The sequence below is a fragment of the Lissotriton helveticus genome, chromosome 2_1 (assembly GCF_964261635.1).
Source record: "Lissotriton helveticus chromosome 2_1, aLisHel1.1, whole genome shotgun sequence".
In the NCBI taxonomy this organism is placed as follows: Eukaryota; Metazoa; Chordata; class Amphibia; order Caudata; family Salamandridae; genus Lissotriton; species Lissotriton helveticus.
In genome coordinates, this window is record NC_136059.1 from 1,557,124,963 (window position 1) to 1,557,145,519 (window position 20,557).

At 46.1% G+C, this 20,557-nt stretch overlaps 1 protein-coding gene across 1 annotated transcript in view; it reads right to left on the reverse strand.

The window, feature by feature from the left end:
* Positions 1 to 3,784: 3,784 nt before the first annotated feature.
* GRHPR (glyoxylate and hydroxypyruvate reductase) overlaps positions 3,785 to 20,557 on the reverse strand; it is a 114,249-nt gene continuing 97,476 nt past the window's right edge. Inside the window, exons 8-9 of the mRNA XM_078676525.1 lie at positions 20,155 to 20,285; positions 3,785 to 5,895 (exon numbers count right to left, since the gene is read on the reverse strand). Of these exons, the coding sequence (XP_078532651.1) occupies positions 5,774 to 5,895; positions 20,155 to 20,285 (253 nt within the window). The 3' untranslated portion in view covers positions 3,785 to 5,773. The remainder of the gene's footprint in view (positions 5,896 to 20,154; positions 20,286 to 20,557) is intronic.

Below are 20,557 nucleotides of genomic sequence, written 5' to 3' on the forward strand. Positions count from 1 at the left end.
AGTCATCTGTACAAAATCTCAACATTAATACTATAGAACTATCCTCAGTCCTTCATGAGGAAAATGAGATTTTGGCTATTGATTCAGGTGACAGTTTCTCTGATCATGAACGTGCAGCAGAGCCTACATGTACAGTTTTGGTTGGTAACAATACACTTGATATGATGGCTGATTCAGGTGCCCCAGTCACCATTATTTCTGATGGCTTATTTGACGAATTATGGTCTTCTTCCACCACTCTGTCTAAAGTCGACATTATTCCCAAAGCATATGGAGGTAAAGACATTGATATGCTTGGTTTCTTTATGTCAAAAATATCTTGTCTTTGTAGAGACACTTTCACTAAAGTTTATGTAGCTATTAAAGGTAAAAACATAGTAGGGTGGCAGGATCTTGCAAGGATGGGTTTAAAACTTGTTCCTGGTTCAAAAAATCCTGTACAACTTAATGACACTGAAATTTCATTGATAGGTGATGATAAAAATGTATTCATTGATGACATTGTTAAGCAATTTCCAGAGGTTTTCAATTCAAATATATGTAAAATTAAAACATTTGAACATCTGATTAAACTTAAACCGGATGCTATACCGGTCTCGCATAAATTAAGTTCCACTCCCCTTAGTGTAAGAGACGACCTGAAGTAGCTATTGGAGAAAATGGTTTCTGAGAAAATAATTGAATCTACTGATTCTTCACAATGGGTTAGTCCTATTGTAATCGTACAAAAAAAGATTCGAGCATTCGCCTCTGTGCGGATCTTCGTTCCCTCAATCAAAACATCCTTATTGATTGCCACCGCCTTCCTGAAATTCAAGATCTTTTAACTGGTATTGATGGTTCAAAATTTTTCACTTTGCTTGATTTGCGCAGCGCTTATGATCAGATTCCCCTTTCCCCACAGTCTACTGATGTGACAACCTTTATTACCCCGTTTGGAACCTATAAATATTTAAGGTTGCCTTTCGAATTAGCCTCAGCGGCGTTTTTCAAAAATGTATGGACTCTTTGCTTAGTAACATCAAATGTGTTCAGGCCTACCAAGGTGATGTCTTGATTTTTTCAAATACAGAAGAGGAACATGTCAAAACACTGAAGGAGATTCTTTCACGTTTTAGAGATGTAGGAATTACTCTAGGGCAAGGCAAATGTAAGTTCTTTAAATCAGAAGTAGATTATCTAGGTCATTCTATTTCATTGAATGGTATCAAGCCAAAATTCTCACTCACGAAGGCTATCTCAAATGTTCAGGTTCCTATCGATAAGGATGCTTTAAAATCCTTCCTGGGTATAAACAAATATTATTCCAGGTTTATTCAGGGATACTCACAAATTGTCCAGCCTTACGTGACCTTTTAAAGAAAAATATGAAATTTATTTGGTCTGATGTTGGGGATAATTCATTCAAATTAATCAAGAAATCAATTCTTGAATCACCGGCTTTGTCTTCTTTTACCCCTGGGGTTAAATCTACTATTTCGGTGGATGCAAGCCAATTGGGTTTAGGTGCTGTTTTGTGCCAAAGGTTTGGTTCCAGTGAAAGAACAATAGGTTTCGCATCGAGATCCCTCTCTTCTGCAGAGAAGAATTATAGTATAATTGAGAGGGATGCCCTCGCATGCTCATGGGCAGTTGAGAAATTAAAAAGGTATATATGAGGCTCACACTTCATTTTGTTAAGTGATCACAAACCGCTGCTACACCTGCTTAATGGTAATGGGACTGGGAAAGCCTCGGCAAGATTGGTACGCATACTTTCCAGGCTACACGAGTTCAATTTTACCATTCGCCACATTTCAGGTGGACTTAATGTCAGAGCAGACTGTCTCTCTAGGCTTCCACTTAAAGAAAATTGTACTGATACAAAATTTAATGAGGTTGAGTGTGTTGTGGCTTCAATTAATGATTCTATTTCTGTATTTCCTCTTTTGACGCGGCATGATTGGCTTAAAGCATATGAAAATGATAACATTTTGCAAGCTGTAAAAAACATGATTCTTTGTGGTTGGCCTAAAGAGCGTTCATTACCTGCTTCACTAAAATCTTATGCCCAGGTCTCACAGGATCTTTCCATTGTTAATGACGTCAATGCGTGGAGATCAGTGCATTCCCCCTTCTTCAATTTGCTTGAAGTTGGTTGAATTTTCACATGAGGGTCATCTAGGCATAGGAAGCACATCTAGGAAACTTAAGGAACACTTTTGGTGGCCTGCCTTAGACAAGGATGTTACCCTCTGGATAGATAAATGTGATTCATGTTTGTTATCAGATAAACATTGGAAGATCAGCAAACCTCCTCTTCATCCTGTACCTGTGCCTGAAGAAGCATGGTCTAAGATTGCAGTTGATTTTGCAGGCTCATTTGATCTCCTGTCAAACAATGAACGCTATATCATCGCACTCATTGACTATCATTCAAAATGGGTTGATTTTGAATTCTGTGAATCTCCTAATTCATGTGCTGTTATTAAGTTTTTTGACAGAGTCTTTCAATCGGAAGGATTCCCAAAGGAAATAGTCACAGATAATGGATCACATTTCTGTTCTTCGACAATGCAGGATTATTTTAAGAGTCATGACATCAAGCATCTAAAAGTAGCTCTTTATTCTCCTTCTTCCAACTGACTTATTGAGAGGATGAATAGATTCATAAAAGAAGGTATTCAGACAGCTTTGGCTTGCATCTATCTGTTGAGCTGTTTTTGAAAAAGAAAACGTGGTCATATTTAGTCACACCACACTCTACGACAGGGATTTCTCCTTTCCGACTTCTAAAGAAGAGAAATCTTAATGGCATTATTTGCCCAAACTGGTAAAAGGATCTCAAGAAAGATTATTCATCTTGCGTTGCATGTCAAGACGAAGATATTTTTAAAGAAAATGTTTTGATGAAACAAAGTATACAGATTTTGACACTTCGTCTGCTTCAAACATGAATGACTCTCAAATAGGTGATTGGGTGATGTTCAAAAATCCAAATAAGGTTAAAAAGGGCCTATCAAAATTCTCTTCGCCCATTCAAGTTGTGAAAACTTCAAAAGGTTAACTTTTCCTTGAAAGGAAAGGGTGGTGGAGTAAGAGAGCAGTTGTCAAAATTTCTAATGAACAAGCAAAAAGAATACTTACGTACAAGTCTTCTTCAAGTGATTTTGACTGTTCACATTTTCCTTTAGGGACTGCATCTGACAACGTTTCCATTCCTGTCTTACCTTCTACTTTTTTTTTCATCTACTGCTTTGCAATCCACACCTGTTTCTCTTCAGGTTACTTCTTCTTCAAATGCAATGTGTGAATCACATAAGACATATCGAAATTGTTCTATTCCCACAAGGTTCAAAGATTATTATATGTCATAACAAATCTTTTATTTTTTAGGTTTTCTGTTCATGTTATAGGAAGAGAGATGATGTAATGTATAGTCTTTTCTTTATGTCTTCTATTACAGGGTTACTGTTTATGGAATCATTCTTTTAGTTCCATATTCCATATGTTGCATCCTCGCAGAGAGTGTATTTTCAAACATGTTGATGTTTGAAGATGCATCTCTCATGGGGCTGCCTTCCAGTTAGGATCACAGCAGTTTGAAAAGCCATTCATCTTTTGGTCTGACTCGAAGGCAGCAGCACTCCCGTGAATTGCCAGTTTCTGGAATAAATATCTTATTTGGAATTTCCTCCTGTTTCTGCCTACGCTTATTATTCGATGTGTGAATCTAAAGAGAGTACTTCACAATTTGTTAAACAAGAAATGAGAAAAAAATATGAAGTCAACTTTATTAATACAATTTTTGAACTAGTGACAAATACTTTTAGTCATAAAACTGTTTAGTGTCAGTACCAAGTTCAATTAATAGTCAACAGTAGTTAATACATTCATCCGGTCAAGTGTATTATGCACCATCGGTTGCTGCCATCAGCCAGCCGCGAATAGTGCTTCTTGTTAGTAACTCCTCCTCAGTATCAATACACCCAAACAGGTACAAAATGTAACTAACACTCATCAAATTCTGTAATAGTGTGTGGCTATCTTGTATGTACACCAGAGAAAAAAAAAATTGGCACGTTCGCAGCGCTACACATTTATCGTCAGGGATCTAATAGGAAGCACCTGCCAAAATGTGAATGATTATGGGGTTCATTCAGTCTGCTTAGTGGTAGTATAGTCTTAATCTGTGTGCAACTCCCTTTTCTGGCTACAGTCTTTCATTCGTTAGAATTACCTTCACTTTCCAGCCTTTTTGATTATGACAAAAGGCACTGTCAGTTTTCCCAGTTTGTTGGTGTCCTCAACAAAATCTTGCCTGCGGGTCAGTCAAACATCCTACCAGCAAGACCTCCCTGCTCTACCTTGGTGACTGACGGTCAGACTAATCTAGACAGCACAGCTGCGTTCATAACATGAGGCAGGACTTCTATATACAGTTCATTTTGTGTGGTTTTTTTAAACCAAGGAAGCGCTGAAACCCGCCAGATATGTTCAGCAGAAAAAAGGGATCCTTTACCTGCATTAACAGCTATGCTGGTGTAATTGGATTGAAAGAATGCTGTGGAACAGGAAGTAAGGAGCCGGAAGTCAGGCTTAGGCAGATGGGGGCCTGTGAACATTTTCTGTTCCGCTTTTTATGGAGGATTTCACTTTAAACCCAGCTTTTCTGAGTTGTCAGTGGAATTTCTAGGCTCTGTGAGGAACTTTAGTTCAAGGCTGCGCTACAACACCACCAATGACGGAAAACAGCATTGTTTCAAACAAAGTAAAAAGTACAGATTTTTTGGGCAGGGTGGGGGTGAAATAATACTGTTGACAAAGGGAAATGGCAGCTCAAAAAGAAACTTTTGATAAGTCAGAGTGCCCCCCTAATGACCCCCCCCATAACTCTGATTAAAAAACATAGAATGCCGGGCCCCGGGGGAAGCACAGTCGCAGACTAGTCTTCCCCCGGGGTCTTTCGCGCAGGATAGGACAGGCAGGGGAAGGGGAGGAGTTAGGGGGTGGGTATATGGGCGCAGGGGAGGAAGGGAACTTCCTCTTCCTGCGCCTGGCACCATCGGGAGGGGAGAAAGAAAGGCCACCCACCCACCCGGCAGTTGGAGGTGCGGTTTTTGGGTAGGTCCTTGGCGTTGCCAGTTTAGGCCAGAGCTGCTTTAGGCGGTACTTTGAAGGGACAGGGTGTTCAAGAGCGGGCACACCCATCCCTTGGGGGGGGAGTTCGAATGGCGGATAGAGGCATGACTGGAAGGACGCAAGGAGCGGGCTGGATGACAAGTGATTGATGGGCAGGAATGGGATGGAGCTTGTAGGGGTTTGTGATGAGGTGGAACGGGTGAAACGAATGAGGGGGGAGTGTGAGTGGGGGTTTGAGGTTATTTACTTGTTGATGTTTATTGTTATGTACAGATTAAGCAGCCTGGTCTAATAAAATGGCCTTTTACGCTTACACACTGCGTGGTCTGTTTATTGCGCGAATACATGTTGGCATTTTCTGTGCACCGTCTATAGCAACGTGATAGGAACTACTGCACGTGAAGGATGAACTCTCCGGTCGGGCACACTGCGTACACACATCTTCATTTTTAGAGGGCCTTAAATTATTATCCCATTAGTTTTGAAATATTATCAACAAGAAAGCCCCCAATCCTGTTCCATTGGTGTGCTGGGTTGTCGCAGCGTTTCAGTAAACGCATCTATCTATCCCCAAGTGAACATTAGTAGGTAAAGCTGGATAAAGTTTGGTTGACATTAACAGGGCACAGGCAAAGTTTGTCTCGTCTTCGGATCACAGCTTGAGCTCACTCGGCATCTCCTCCCCTTTCAGACCGGCCAATAGGTTGTTAGCCGCCAGCACCGACATCTTGTTTCGCGTGGCATAGGTGGCGCTTCCTATATGAGGCAGGATCACTAAATGGAGAAAGAATTGGATATTGATAATGATGTAATAACTTAAAGCACACAACGGCAGCCAAAAGACGGCAGCATCAGGCAACAACAGCACACAAAATGCCACCATATTAAAAAAAAAAAAAACTCACCCATTCAAGAACTACCCTATTTCCTTCAGAAAAACCGCTGCAATTCCCCTGGATTCTATTAATCGCTTCTACAAATCACTGTGGTATCTGGTTAGTTTTCTCATCCCACGCACAGTAGCTGGCTGAATGTGTATTACTACAGAAAAGGTTCACTGAAGGTTCAATTAATTTAAGGATAGGCTAATTTCATTTGTTTATTTACAATATACCCGTCAACCTCTAGAGCAAGGAGACAATGCAAAACAACTACAAATAAAGCAATGCTCAAACTTATGGAAACACACTTATTATGACGAATTAGGGAATATATAAGGAAAACATTATTATTCTGTAAGCATGTGTTCGTAGTGTGTAGAGCTGTAGATTTACATGCTCTGCATACTCCTGCCATCTAGTGTTGTACTCAGAAGTTTGCAAGTTGGTTTTCTTCAAAGATAGTCTTTTGAGCCACAAGGTGTCCTGTTAATCCTTAGTTGGCAATGCACATGGGCACAGACTCCATTTTAGAATGTTGCACAGAGGGTGACATTAGTATTGAGAGGTAACAAAGTATGGTGAAACATACATTGGCAAAGAAAATTAGAAGGCAAGAACAGAAAAACGACATCTGAAATCAGAGATGCACGCTTTCGGGGAGGAGGGTGGGCACATGCGACTCTACAGCACTACACGTTACTTACAGATGATCATACTAGGGTAAATAACATTTTCCTTTCGTAGTATTTGTTTCTTTAGCTACACATTCTCTGCATATGAAATGCAAAATATTTATAAAGCGCAAACAAATGCCCAAAGGCGTCAAGGCGCTATTAATGGTTAGTCCTAAAGAAAGAGAAGAAGGCAGACAGATAAAATCTGTGATATCGAGACCCAGGGACATCCATTAAAGAGTAAAAAGCCAGGTTTTTAGGCCTTATAGAATGGGGTATGAGACTGAAGGCTAGAGATGGAACAAGGAAGGGAGTTCCATAGATTGGACACGACCAGGGAGAAGGCTCTGCCTCCCTTCCTTGCCTTTTGGTATTTAGGGACAACTAAAAGATTTTAACTTGAAAATCGAAGCTCTCTGGGGGACTATACCACTGGAACATGGCTTTAATTCCTCCAGGCCCGATGTTATGCAATGCATTGCGAATGATGCATAAAGGTTTAAAAATAATAAATGTGTCCACAGGTAGCCAATGGAGCTTCAAAAACCCTGCAGAGACTGATTTATATTTAGGAACATCAAGTATCATTCTAGCCGCCGCATTTTGATCCAGCTGTAATTTGTATATTGAAATCTTGTCATCCAGGCAAAGACCATTATAATAATCCATTCTGGATGAGATCAGTGCCAAAGCCACCTGCTTGCGCGCCGAAAAGGGAATGTAAGGGAACACCTTCCTAAGAGTTCTGATCATACCAAAACAGGTCTAGACCTTCCGAATGACCTGAAGGTCAAATGACAGGTTTTTGTCTAGCAGTACTTCAAGGTTCTTGGCTGAATCTGTAGGAGTGGGAAATGTACCAAACATATCTGGCGACCAAAAATTGGTTCATATGGATGGTGGACTACCTCAGTCATGTCTGTGCTGATTTTCGGCAGCTGCACTGTCCAATGGAACGACTCCTGGAGGCCATCGGAACTCAGACCGACCCCTACACTAAAAGACTTCGTCCGCAACCGCAGTATCATTCTGGACAGTGAACTCTACATGAAATGACAGGTCAACGCCATCTCCTCAGCCTGCTTCCACACTCTCCATATGCTCCGACGAATCTTCAAATGACTCCCCATCAGCACCAGAAAAACAGTGATGCAGGCCCTCATCACCAGACATTTGGATGACGGCAATGCTCTGTATGCAGGATTATGTTCCGGTAAAACAAGCTGCTTTACACTCCTTCTGGGCTAAGCCTGAAGGCTGCTCCCCACAGCTACCACTAAGAGGGCTTCTAAGGTTGTCTATGACCACTAAAATCACCTTTAGGATTTCCTGGATTGATGCAGGGTGCGCACTTCCATAAGGGTTCACCATATACTAAGCCAGCTTTTCACTCCCCATCCAGGAAAGATGCCTTTTCAAACTCCTGACCTACGCTTACAAAGCCCTTCATGACCAAGGACCTGCGGTGGTTCCGTTGGAACTTCACCGCTGGAACTTCACCAACCTTCCAGAAACCTTGGCTTCGCCCACCTCGCCCTAGCACAGACACCACACACCTGCCGCAACAGAGGATGCTGCTTCTCTCACCACGCAGCCAAGCCCTGAAACGCCATTTCTCTATACCTCCGAACAGCACCCTTACTGACAGACTCCAGGAAGAAGCTCAAAACCTGGCTCTTCTACTGAAACACGCTGTCCAGTGCCTGGATACCCTCACAGGTGGCAAGACACACTTTACAAGTACTGTATGATTGCTTGATTGTCTCTATTAAGTCCAAGGTCGTTTTTTACCCATTCAGATGGCTACTGCCTGCATGCAGTTTTTAACGTTGGTGGGGATAGCCTCTGTATCCTTAGTGAGTGACACAATTATTTGAGTGTAATCGGCATAAGAAAGAGCCTGTAGCCTAAAATACCTTGCAGGTTTAGCCAGTGGGGAGACGTACAGGTTGAATAGTGTAAGGCTAAGGAAGGAGTCCTGAGGAAACCCACATGGCATAAACAGAAGTGATCCACAATTACCGCCTGGGATCTGGGTGTCTGATTTGGCAAGGCGCTTGGTGTTGTGTAGCTTCTCATGGGAGCGGATTGACATCTCGAGTAGTGCTGTGTATCACGGATGTGTGGCCAAGGTGGGCGCTACCAGGCCGAGAGTTGAAGAGGTTAGCTGCATTTTCTGAACCACGAGTGAAAGGAGTGGGAGAGGGATAAAAGCGTAAGCAATGATACCTGACCAGTTCATCCACAGTGAATTACCCCTGGACTGTGGGTATCAGGAGGAGAAGTTTGGGCAAATTGCATTTTTGGGGGTGCCAAACCGGGTTAGGCGTGGTGTGACCCCAACACTGGGAATAGTGGAGCAAGAACTGCAGGTCGAATTCCCACTTAGGGACCTGTTGATGTATCCTGGTGAACAGGTTGGACAGATTGTTGTCCCCCCCCCCCCCAAGGAAGGTACTCCGCCATGAGGTGAATGCAATGTTGAGGTGTCCGCTGCCACATCTTTTGTGCTAGTGAAAAGAGGGGGAGCAAGTGCATGCTCAGTTTCTGGAGGTAGTGCATGGCGGTCATACTGTGTTTTGATCTGAACTACCTTGCACTGGATGAGGGGAAAGAAGGCTTTGAGGGTGAGATGGATGGCAAGGAGCTCAAAGTAGTTTATGTGGAGCCGCTGGTGATGAGCAGCCCATACCACTTGTGTTCTAGATGCACCCCACGCCCTCCATCCAGCTTGAGAGGCATCCTCACTGATGGCCGCGTGTATTTAACAAGGACCCCCTGAAGGTACGGATACCATAGTTCCAAGGCCAGGGAATAAAGGTTTATGACAAAAAACAACCTAGGCAACTATACTAAAACAATGTAATAGACATATGAACAAATGGCTACAAATTATTAAGAAAATATATGTTTTATTATAAGTTCCATAAGGACACAACATGTAACATGATTAAAAAGAAAACAGTGAACATGTATAAAATTATATATCACATAAAGTCAATTAGAAAATTCATACATTTGTAACAATTATTCTAAACATATACTGAACAAATTAAAAGACTAAAAGTGGCAAATTAGGGTCTCTACGCGCGTTTCGGCGAACCAGCGCCTTCTTCTGGAGTAGCCACACAAATTCTAAAAAGGAGATACATGTAAAAAAGTGCATTAATTGTAAATCCTCACTGATGGCAACTTGTGGAATCGAGTCTCGGAAGTAAAGAGAATAGACCCCCCTTGTCTCGCTTGTGGTGGGAGGGGCCACTGGCTCTATGGCCCCTTTCTAGAGGAGCACCTGCACCTCTTCCTGCAGATGAATAAGATGGTCATTGCAGAGGGTAGGAGTGCGAGGTGGGATATTTGGAGGAGGATGTGAGAAATTGTAGGCAGTCCCCATGGTGAACCACCGCTAATACCCACTTGTGGCTTGTGATTTCTTGCCAGCATGTGAGGAAATGCTGGAGTCTCCCCATGGACAGCTGTTGTGTGATAAGGGGAGGGGGGAGGGGAAAGAGTCAATGTTTGGAGGTGGAGGCATCTTTAACAGAACTTCATTTTCCTCATTCCCAGTTGTTGTGCCTGTAGGCACCCCTGGTGTTACCCCTGTGCTGCCTGCTAGTGGTAGGACTGCTGCTGCTTTGGGCATGAGGGAACAGAGTCTGGTGAAGTGGCTTTGGAGTCTGTCCTTCATAGATGCCTATGAAAGTACCCCATGGGTGAGGAAGTCTGAAGGGCACCCATGGCTTTCGCGGTAGCAAGTCCTTCTTGATTTTTCTCTAACATCGGATTAACCTGTGGGCACGAGAGATGTTTTCTATCGAAGTGAAGGTTGAGCAGATGTGGGTAATCAGACTTGAAGCCTGAAATGCGGAGCGAGGCATGGCGCCAAATGAGGATACCGGTGTTAACCATCCTAGATGCAGTGTCAGCCAGTCAAATGCACAACGGATTGTGGCACTGTAACTAGTCCCCACTTCTGCAACAATTTCATCCTCTCTCTTCTTGAATTCATCGGAGACAACCTTAACTGACTCGCTCCCAGCTCTCGAGCCGAGTGGTCGCTCCCCTGCTACTGGTATCGTTGTGCCCTCACTGCCTGCATTGTACCTCGCCTGCCGCTTTTCATTATTGCTTATTGTGAAATAGACGATCTTTGCCTTGTCTAATTAGCCTGCATTGTGCCTCGCCTGCCGCCTTTCATTTTTTGCTCATTGTTAAAGCGACGCTTTGTGATCTGTTTAATCAGCCTGCATTGTGCCTCGCCTGCCGCCTATCTTTTTGCCAATAGTAAAATAGACGCTTTTGCTCTGTTTAGTCAGCGCTTGTTAACCCCTGCTTAACTTTGTCAGAGGTAGCGCGTTAGCCCCCAGCGCTCCGCTGCCATTTTGTTTGTTGTTTGTGCTGTTATTTGTACACGCGCCCCGCCTCCCAGCTGAGCCGCCCTCCCACAGACTACTTCCAGCGCTCCAAACCCAACTAGCGCTGTGACTCGCTCCCAGCTCTCGAGCCGAGTGGTCGCTCCCCTGCTACTGGTATCGTTGTGCCCTCACTGCCTGCATTGTACCTCGCCTGCCGCTTTTCATTATTGCTTATTGTGAAATAGACGATCTTTGCCTTGTCTAATTAGCCTGCATTGTGCCTCGCCTGCCGCCTTTCATTTTTTGCTCATTGTTAAAGCGACGCTTTGTGATCTGTTTAATCAGCCTGCATTGTGCCTCGCCTGCCGCCTATCTTTTTGCCAATAGTAAAATAGACGCTTTTGCTCTGTTTAGTCAGCGCTTGTTAACCCCTGCTTAACTTTGTCAGAGGTAGCGCGTTAGCCCCCAGCGCTCCGCTGCCATTTTGTTTGTTGTTTGTGCTGTTATTTGTACACGCGCCCCGCCTCCCAGCTGAGCCGCCCTCCCACAGACTACTTCCAGCGCTCCAAACCCAACTAGCGCTGTGACTCGCTCCCAGCTCTCGAGCCGAGTGGTCGCTCCCCTGCTACTGGTATCGTTGTGCCCTCACTGCCTGCATTGTACCTCGCCTGCCGCTTTTCATTATTGCTTATTGTGAAATAGACGATCTTTGCCTTGTCTAATTAGCCTGCATTGTGCCTCGCCTGCCGCCTTTCATTTTTTGCTCATTGTTAAAGCGACGCTTTGTGATCTGTTTAATCAGCCTGCATTGTGCCTCGCCTGCCGCCTATCTTTTTGCCAATAGTAAAATAGACGCTTTTGCTCTGTTTAGTCAGCGCTTGTTAACCCCTGCTTAACTTTGTCAGAGGTAGCGCGTTAGCCCCCAGCGCTCCGCTGCCATTTTGTTTGTTGTTTGTGCTGTTATTTGTACACGCGCCCCGCCTCCCAGCTGAGCCGCCCTCCCACAGACTACTTCCAGCGCTCCAAACCCAACTAGCGCTGTGACTCGCTCCCAGCTCTCGAGCCGAGTGGTCGCTCCCCTGCTACTGGTATCGTTGTGCCCTCACTGCCTGCATTGTACCTCGCCTGCCGCTTTTCATTATTGCTTATTGTGAAATAGACGATCTTTGCCTTGTCTAATTAGCCTGCATTGTGCCTCGCCTGCCGCCTTTCATTTTTTGCTCATTGTTAAAGCGACGCTTTGTGATCTGTTTAATCAGCCTGCATTGTGCCTCGCCTGCCGCCTATCTTTTTGCCAATAGTAAAATAGACGCTTTTGCTCTGTTTAGTCAGCGCTTGTTAACCCCTGCTTAACTTTGTCAGAGGTAGCGCGTTAGCCCCCAGCGCTCCGCTGCCATTTTGTTTGTTGTTTGTGCTGTTATTTGTACACGCGCCCCGCCTCCCAGCTGAGCCGCCCTCGCCCCTCCCCCCTCCTCTTCCTTATATGACAGTAGTTCCCGCGCGCAGCGTTCACGCGCAGCGACCGCGCCCAATCCGCGCCGAAGGTGCGCCAAAGGTAAGCCCGTCTACGCCCGTCCGCGCCTGGACCGCGCCCAGCGCCAGACCCCCTGCCCCTCTCGCCGCCCACCCCCCCCGCATTACCTACGATGCCGCCACCCTCCTAGCCCTTAACCCCGGCCGCGCCCCCACCTGCGTCCAAGCCGCTCCTGGACGCAACCATGGACCTTTCTCCTGCTACTCCTGCAAATTCAGCAGCACCGTCACCAACTCCGCTACGACCACAACACAGATTCCCGACCCCAACCACCTAGAATGCATCCTTCTCAACACCCGCTCGGTCCACAGGCACGCCATTGACCTTTGGAACCTACTAGACACCATCTCTCCTGACGTCGCCTTCCTAACGGAAACATGGATGAACGCTTCCTCCGCCCCTGACATCGCCATCGCCATCCCTGATGACTATAAGATCACACGCAAGGACCGCACCGACCATACAGGAGGTGGAATCGCTATCGTCCATAAGAAAAAAATCCGCATCTCAACCAGCTCTGATGCCAACCTCGCCAACTCCGAACACCTTCACTTCCAGATACACATCGACCCCAAGACCACACTCAGAGGCACCCTCCTCTACAGACCACCAGGACCACGCGCAAAATTCAGTGAAGACATCACGGACTTCATCACCCCACACGCGCTCCCCTCCAAAGACTACATCCTTCTGGGAGACCTCAACTTTCACCTTGAAAAGATCAACGACCGCAACACCGCCACCCTCTTAGACAACCTCGACAACCTCGGACTTAAACAACTGGTCACTTCCCCCACCCACATCGCAGGTCACACTCTCGACCCCATCTTCACCTCCAGCAACCATGTCTCCTTCAGCCACACTACGGATCTCCTCTGGACTGACCACAGCTGCGTCCACTTCACCTACAACAAGCCGAAACCCATCATCCACCTCCAACCAACTCTACAAAGAAACTGGAACAAAATCACCACAGAACAGATCTCCACATAACTCCTTCAAACCTCCCCAGCCCTCTCTTCTAACGACAACGAAGCCGCCTCCAACCTCACCCTTTGGTTATCCAACACCGCCGACACCTTAGCACCACTGAAAAAACGTCAACACAAACTTGGCATCAAGAAGGCCGCATGGTTCAACGACGACCTCAAGAAGTCCAAGAAACTATGCCGCTCCCTTGAAAAGGCCTGGAAAAAAGACCCATCCACCAGCAACAAGGACGCCTTCAAAAGCGCCATCCGTACTCACCACCAACTGATCCGAAAAGCCAAGAAAACAGCATTCAAAGATCGACTTGACAACAACGCCCACAACAGCAAGGAACTTTTCAACATCGTCAAGGAATTTTCCAACCCCTCGGCCAACTCCAACGACATCACCCCCTCTCAAACCCTCTGCGATTCCCTAGCCTCTTTTTTCCACAACAAGATTGCTGACATCCACAACAGCTTTGTCAACCAACCCGGAAGCCAACCCACCCTACCATCAGCTGACCATCTTCCCCCCGTTAACACCCTTAACGCCTGGAAGCCAATCTCCACTGAGGACACCATCCGCCTGATGAACTCCATCCACTCTGGATCCCCCACAGACCCATGCCCTCACCACATCTTCAACAAAGCAGACTCCGTCATAGCTCCGCACCTCCGAGACGTCATCAACTGCTCCTTCAACTCCGCTACCTTCCCAGAAGACTGGAAACACGCTGAACTCACCGCCCTTCTGAAAAAACCAACAGCAGACCCCACCGAACTCAAAAACTACCGCCCCATCTCGCTTCTTCCATTCCCGGCCAAAGTCATCGAGAAAGCCGTCAACAACCAACTCGCCGCCTTCCTCGAAGCCAACAAATCCCTCGACCCCTCACAATCTGGCTTCCGAGCCAAACACAGCACTGAGACCGCCCTCATCGCAGCAACAGACGACATTCGAACTCTGCTGGACAATGGAGACACAGTCGCCCTCATCCTCCTCGACCTCTCTGCAGCCTTCGACACAGTCTGCCACAGCACCCTTTTACAACGCCTCAGAAACATCGGAATCCAAGGAAAGGCACTGGAATGGATCACTTCGTTCCTCACCGGAAGAACCCAGAGAGTCCGCCTCCCACCTTTCAAGTCCGAGGCCACCGAAGTCATCTGCGGCGTACCACAAGGATCCTCACTCAGTCCCACCCTCTTCAACGTATACATGAGCCCCCTCGCGGCCATCGCCCGCCAACACAACCTCAACATCATCTCTTACGCGGATGACACTCAACTGATCCTATCTCTCACCAAGGACCCCAGCACCGCCAAAACTAACCTACACGAAGGAATGAAAGAAGTCGCCGAATGGATGAAACAAAGCCGTCTGAAACTAAACTCAGACAAAACAGAAGTCCTCATCTTAGGTAAATCCCCCTCTGCATGGGACGACTCCTGGTGGCCGGAAGCCCTCGGAAATGCACCCATCCCGACAGACCACGCACGGAACCTTGGCGTCATCCTGGATTCTTCACTCTCAATGAACAAACAAGTCAGCGCCGTATCCTCTTCCTGCTTTAACATTCTTCGCATACTCAGAAAAACATTTCGCTGGATCCCCTCCGATACAAGGAAAACAGTCACCCACGCTCTAGTCACGAGCCGACTGGACTACGGAAACACCCTCTACGCAGGTACCACCGCTAAACTCCAGAAGAAACTACAACGAATCCAAAACGCCTCAGCCAGGCTCATATTAGACATCCCACGCAACGAACACATCTCTGGTCACCTTAAAGACCTCCACTGGCTACCCGTCAATAAGAGGATTACTTTCCGACTGCTTACCCACGCACACAAATCACTCTACGACATCGGACCAGATTGCCTCAACTCTCGACTGTCCTTTTACACCCCCTCCCGACAACTTCGCTCTTCCAGCCAAGCCTTCGCCACTGTACCTCGCATCAACAAGACCACCATGGGAGGCAGATCATTCTCATACCTGGCTGCCAAAACATGGAACTCACTCCCCGCTTACCTTCGCCTCACCCAGAATCACCTAGCGTTCAGAAAGCAGCTTAAAACGTGGATATTTGACAAATAATCCTCCTCCCCTTCCTAAGCGCCTTGAAACCCTCTGGGTATGTAGTGCGCTATATAAATGTTATGACTTGACTTGACTTGACTTGACTAACTAACTCCAGCATCTCATCCTACTAGGCCCTGTCATATTGGGAAAGGAGGCAAACAAATGTGGTTATCCTCCAGTCCTCCAGTCCGTTGTGACCCCTACTGGTGCCTTCTTACCAGCCTCATTGAGACGCTTGCTTGCCTTATCGGGTGGAGGAGAACAGCCATGGCCCGAGTGGAAGCCCGTTTGTATGCTGTGTGCACGCAGACTGACTTTGATGGGACAGGAGATTCTAATATAGACCGGGTCTGTGAACGAAGGTTTGCACTTTCTCTCTACTTGTGGTATTACTACCATGGCCTTGATGGGCTACTTGAAAGTGTTGGTGACGGATTTGAGCACTCCCTTCAACTTTGGGAAGAAGTAGACGTGTTTCTCAGATTTAGGGAGCATTTCCAAAAGTAAGTTGTCCTCGTGGGTGACATACATATCCACTTTGTGGAAGGTGGCCGCATGTTGGATCACCTCATGGTATGCCGCGGTGTCATGCGGGAAAGATGCTCTGAAAGAGTAATATGGTCCAGGTCTGGATACACTGGGGGAAATAGATATCATAGACGTCCCATGGGCCATCTGTGGGACCGGGAAGAAATGGCGCCTTGTAGGCATCTGTAGCTTCATAAGTGCTGCCTTCCCTGTAAGAGAGTATGGGAGCCCCCCTGGTGAGTATAGAATCAATGGGAAGCTGGCTCTTTATATAGAGGACCAAAACGAGGTACACTGTGTAAAGGGTCCAGGCAACCCTTATTGGTTTACAGAGGCAAAATTATAACACTAAATGCTCTTTTGTGGTAGTGTGGGCAAGCAGTTTAGGCTTATCAGAGGGTAGTGCTAACCGTTTGTTGTACTAATAAAGGCAATAAATGAGACACACTCCACAATAAATCTAAGACTAATTTAGGGAAAAAAAACGTATTTCTATGTTAATTTTGAAACCAAGAACTTCGTTATCAATAAAGTTGATTTTTACAGGTAAGTAAAATGTTCCCTTAAATGAGTCTTTAAGCAGCAATTTTTCCTTATGGAAGTAAAGGCATATGTTGCATATAGTTATTTACGGTTGGTTTCTGGTAGGTGTCTTCCGAGGCTTAGGGCCGTAGAGTGCCAAGGTGCAAAGTTCAACCAGCAGTTACTCATTACCTACCCTGGGGAGTCTGGTTGCAGAGGTACTGGTTGGGTTGGTAGCTTTGCACGCTACGCCAGTGGAAACACCTAGAAACAGGCTGGAGATGGGGACAAGTCCGGAAGGTCTCAACTGGGGGGCCTCAGGCCACAAGGGTCCTTGGAACAAGGAGGCACAGCCAGTTCGTCAGTACCCAGGCTGGGGCGCACGGGTGCAGAGTGGAAAGGTCAGCTGGGCTTTGTGTGTCCTAGGGCATTGTGGTCATCAGTCTTGCCAGTTGATGGTGCAAAAAAAATCAGGACGGCTGGCTACGTTGGAAGTGGGTCTCTGACGTGCAGACGTCCCTCGACGGCTGCTCATTCATACTTTCCATGGACTGCTTAGGGGCGGCATTACCAGTGAAGAAAAGGACTTACTGATTCATTTTGATTGAGGCTAACAAACCTCAACAGGTCCCTAGTGCAGCCTCAGAAATTGTGGCCCTTCCCCCTTGTACTCCACGGGTTTGATGAACTGGATGACCTAATATTACAAACAATGCATTTTCCCAGCACATCCTTTTCCCAATATCCCTGATGCAGTCATCTAGTCTAGATCAGTAGATCCGCCCATAAACCCTCTGCTTGCGACCATTGTGCCGCCAGGCACTCCTGCAACTGACTCAAGTGTAATCTGGCATGTGGGCCTATAGCAATGCAAGAGGCCCTCATGCCTAGGAGGTGCACCTAGAGGGTGCATGACCCTCCTGACCTTTTCAAGCCGATCCGGCTGAAAAAGAGCTAGCAGCATTTGGAATGCTGGTACCCTTGCTGGGCTGCGGTGCACTTTCCCTACTTGAGAGTCATGTATGGCTCGAGGAAGGGCTGTACTTGGACTTGGTGGCATTGATGGCGATGCCTAGGCTGTGCAAGAGATGTATTGTGGGGTGGGTGTGCGCTTGGCATTGCTACTGCATTGTGCTCCTGATCACCTAATCGTCCAGGTAAGGAAAGATGTGGACACCGCTCCTTCTGAGGTGAGCAGCTACCACTGCAAGACACTTTGTGAACACCCTGGGAGCTATGGTTACTCTAAAGGCCAGCACTTTGAACTGACAATGCTGACCACAAACCGGAGGAACCGTCGATGTGCAGGGTGGATGGGAATGTGGAATTAGGCATCCTTCAGGTTGAGGTCGGTCATGAAGTCGCCTTGCTGTAGTAGAGGAATGACACCCAGGAGTGTCACCATGTGGAAGTGTTCTGACAGGTTGTACTTGTTGAGGTGCCTCAGTTTGAGGATGGGCCATAGAGACCGATCCTTTTTGGGGAATTGGAAAGTTTAAGGAGTATACCCCTTCGACGCAGTGGTGTGGCAGAGCAGGTTCTATGGCTCATTTTTGAGTAGTGCACGTATCTCCTCTTGGAGCAGATGCTGATGTTCCAGAGATAGTCTCTGTCTGCGGGGGTGGCGGGGAGGTGTTTGTGCGAGTTCTAGACAGTACTCCTCTGCTATACTATCTAGAACCCAGGGGTCTGAGGTGATATTATTTATTAGTCAGACATGCTGAACAGCTGTACTTTCACTATCCTGTTTATGTACACAGATCCAGCAATAGCCAGTACCAAGAAGCGTCCAGGCATTCAAGCGCTTTATACATATAATTTTCATCTCTGCCCAGTGAGACAGAAACCCTTGCAATCTTCCCTCGACGGGTGTTAGATGGTCGGATGGGAGGTTAAGAGGGTCACTGTTTGGGAGGTGTGGCCCCTTTGGGGCTGCATCTTTTCCCTGCCCCTTCCATTGTTGGCTTAGTATTCTCCCCTGTAGTAACCACAAGAGGGTGTTTGCTGCTGTCTGGTGAAAGATGTCGATGCCTCAAGGGTGGTTGTCTTTGCCCCTCACAACACTGTGTACAGTGAAAGGAACCTGGAGTCTGAAAGGCAAACATTCTTTGGCTGTCTCTGTGTCCTTCTTAATTTTCTCCAACAACTCATCAACTTGCGTGCCGAATAGATGCTCACCAAGGAAAGGCAAGTTGAGAATATGTTGCTGCATCTATGGTTTGAATCCAGAAAAGCGCAACAAGGTGGGCCAGCAAAGCAGGACACTGGTGTTGATGCTTTGGGCAGCGGTGTCTGCCGCATCCAAAGCGCATCTAATATTGTTTTTGGAAATTATTTTACCTTCTGCCACCAACTCCTGACCCAGTTTCCTAAATTGGTCTGGAAGGTGATGAATTAGGTTTTCCATCTCATCCCAGATGGCTTGGTCGTATCGGGAGAGCAGGATGACTGAACTGGCATTTTACCGATGGGGGCAAATTGGGCAGCGACACATTTGCCCACTGCATCAATCTTTTGAACGTGCGTCACAGTGGCGTGCCACAACAGCAAATATTATGGATTTCAGGGGATTTAGACAAATGTAGTCAAACTGTTGACCCAACAAGAAGCCTGGAATTCAGTTTTACTGATTCTGAAACGTCTAAAACCATTGCATACCAATGCCAGAATCGCCTTTAAGGACACTTGCCTTACTACAAAGGCCTCACCAACCTTACTGTTCTAAAACAGCACTTCATCTTTGGAGCACCATGACCCTTTTGACCAACACCTATTTCAGATGCCAAGAACAACCTTCATCTTGAAGGGGGGAGGCTCATATTTCTCCATTCAGATACTCCTGATATGGAATAAGCTCCCAAAGACCATCCACAGAACACCAACTACTTCACTTTCAGACAAAATGTGCATCCACGCCTCACAACAGGACCTGCATGGAGTTATTTGGGTAGCAGAGCAACATACAAGTTGTAGTGCATACAAGACATTCTATAAACAATCATTCATCAAAAACATCTAATTGCAAAGACTTTTGAAGAGTCAAGGCACTTTTCCCCTACTAGGAATGGGGTCTTCCAAGCTGAAGTGACCTGCACTTCTAACTCGAAAACCAGTGATCTGAATTACGCTTATAGAAGATTAAGGTCGTCACCTACACAACACGGTCACGCCTTTCCACAGCTCCATGTATTTTGTGTGTTTACTTGGTTTTCACTTCCTTCTGATGAGTCATCTACACACTGGCTCTTCAGAACCATCTGTCGGGCCCTTAAAGCCAATAGAGGTAGAAGCCTTCAGAGTGGGGCGAAAGGGGAGAAAACATTCCTATGCACTTTATGCATTGAAAGAGGAAATTATGGATGCAGTAAAGGAGTTTCTGAAACTTTACACAAGGATTTGTAGATGTTTTCTCCACCTAAATGTGTGTTTTTTTAAATACTGGACAACACACTTCATACAAAGTTTAAAATTCCTATAATTACCACAATTCTTCAAGGAGAGGAGTGGATGGTCAACTGGAAGTGGTTCTGGAACAGTGACATCCAGTCCAGCAGCTGCTATCTGGCCACTAGACAAAGCCTTGTACAAGTCATCCTGGTTCACCACAGATCCTCTGAAATAGAAAAAATAAAATTACTATCTAAGTTAAACATTTACTTGGTGCTCAATTGTTAAATAGGAGCATACAATTTTTTACACCATGAAAGCCCCTAGTAATGCTGGGTATCCTGACACTTCTCAATTTAGTTTCAGGAACTGGAGGACAAGAAGGCCATTATTATGGCTAGATTTGCAGGACACATTTGTTTATTGCCCACCTTCTAAGGTCAAAGGAGTTGTACCTGCCATTTACATGTGCACTGTTGCTCTCTCCTTCTCACATGC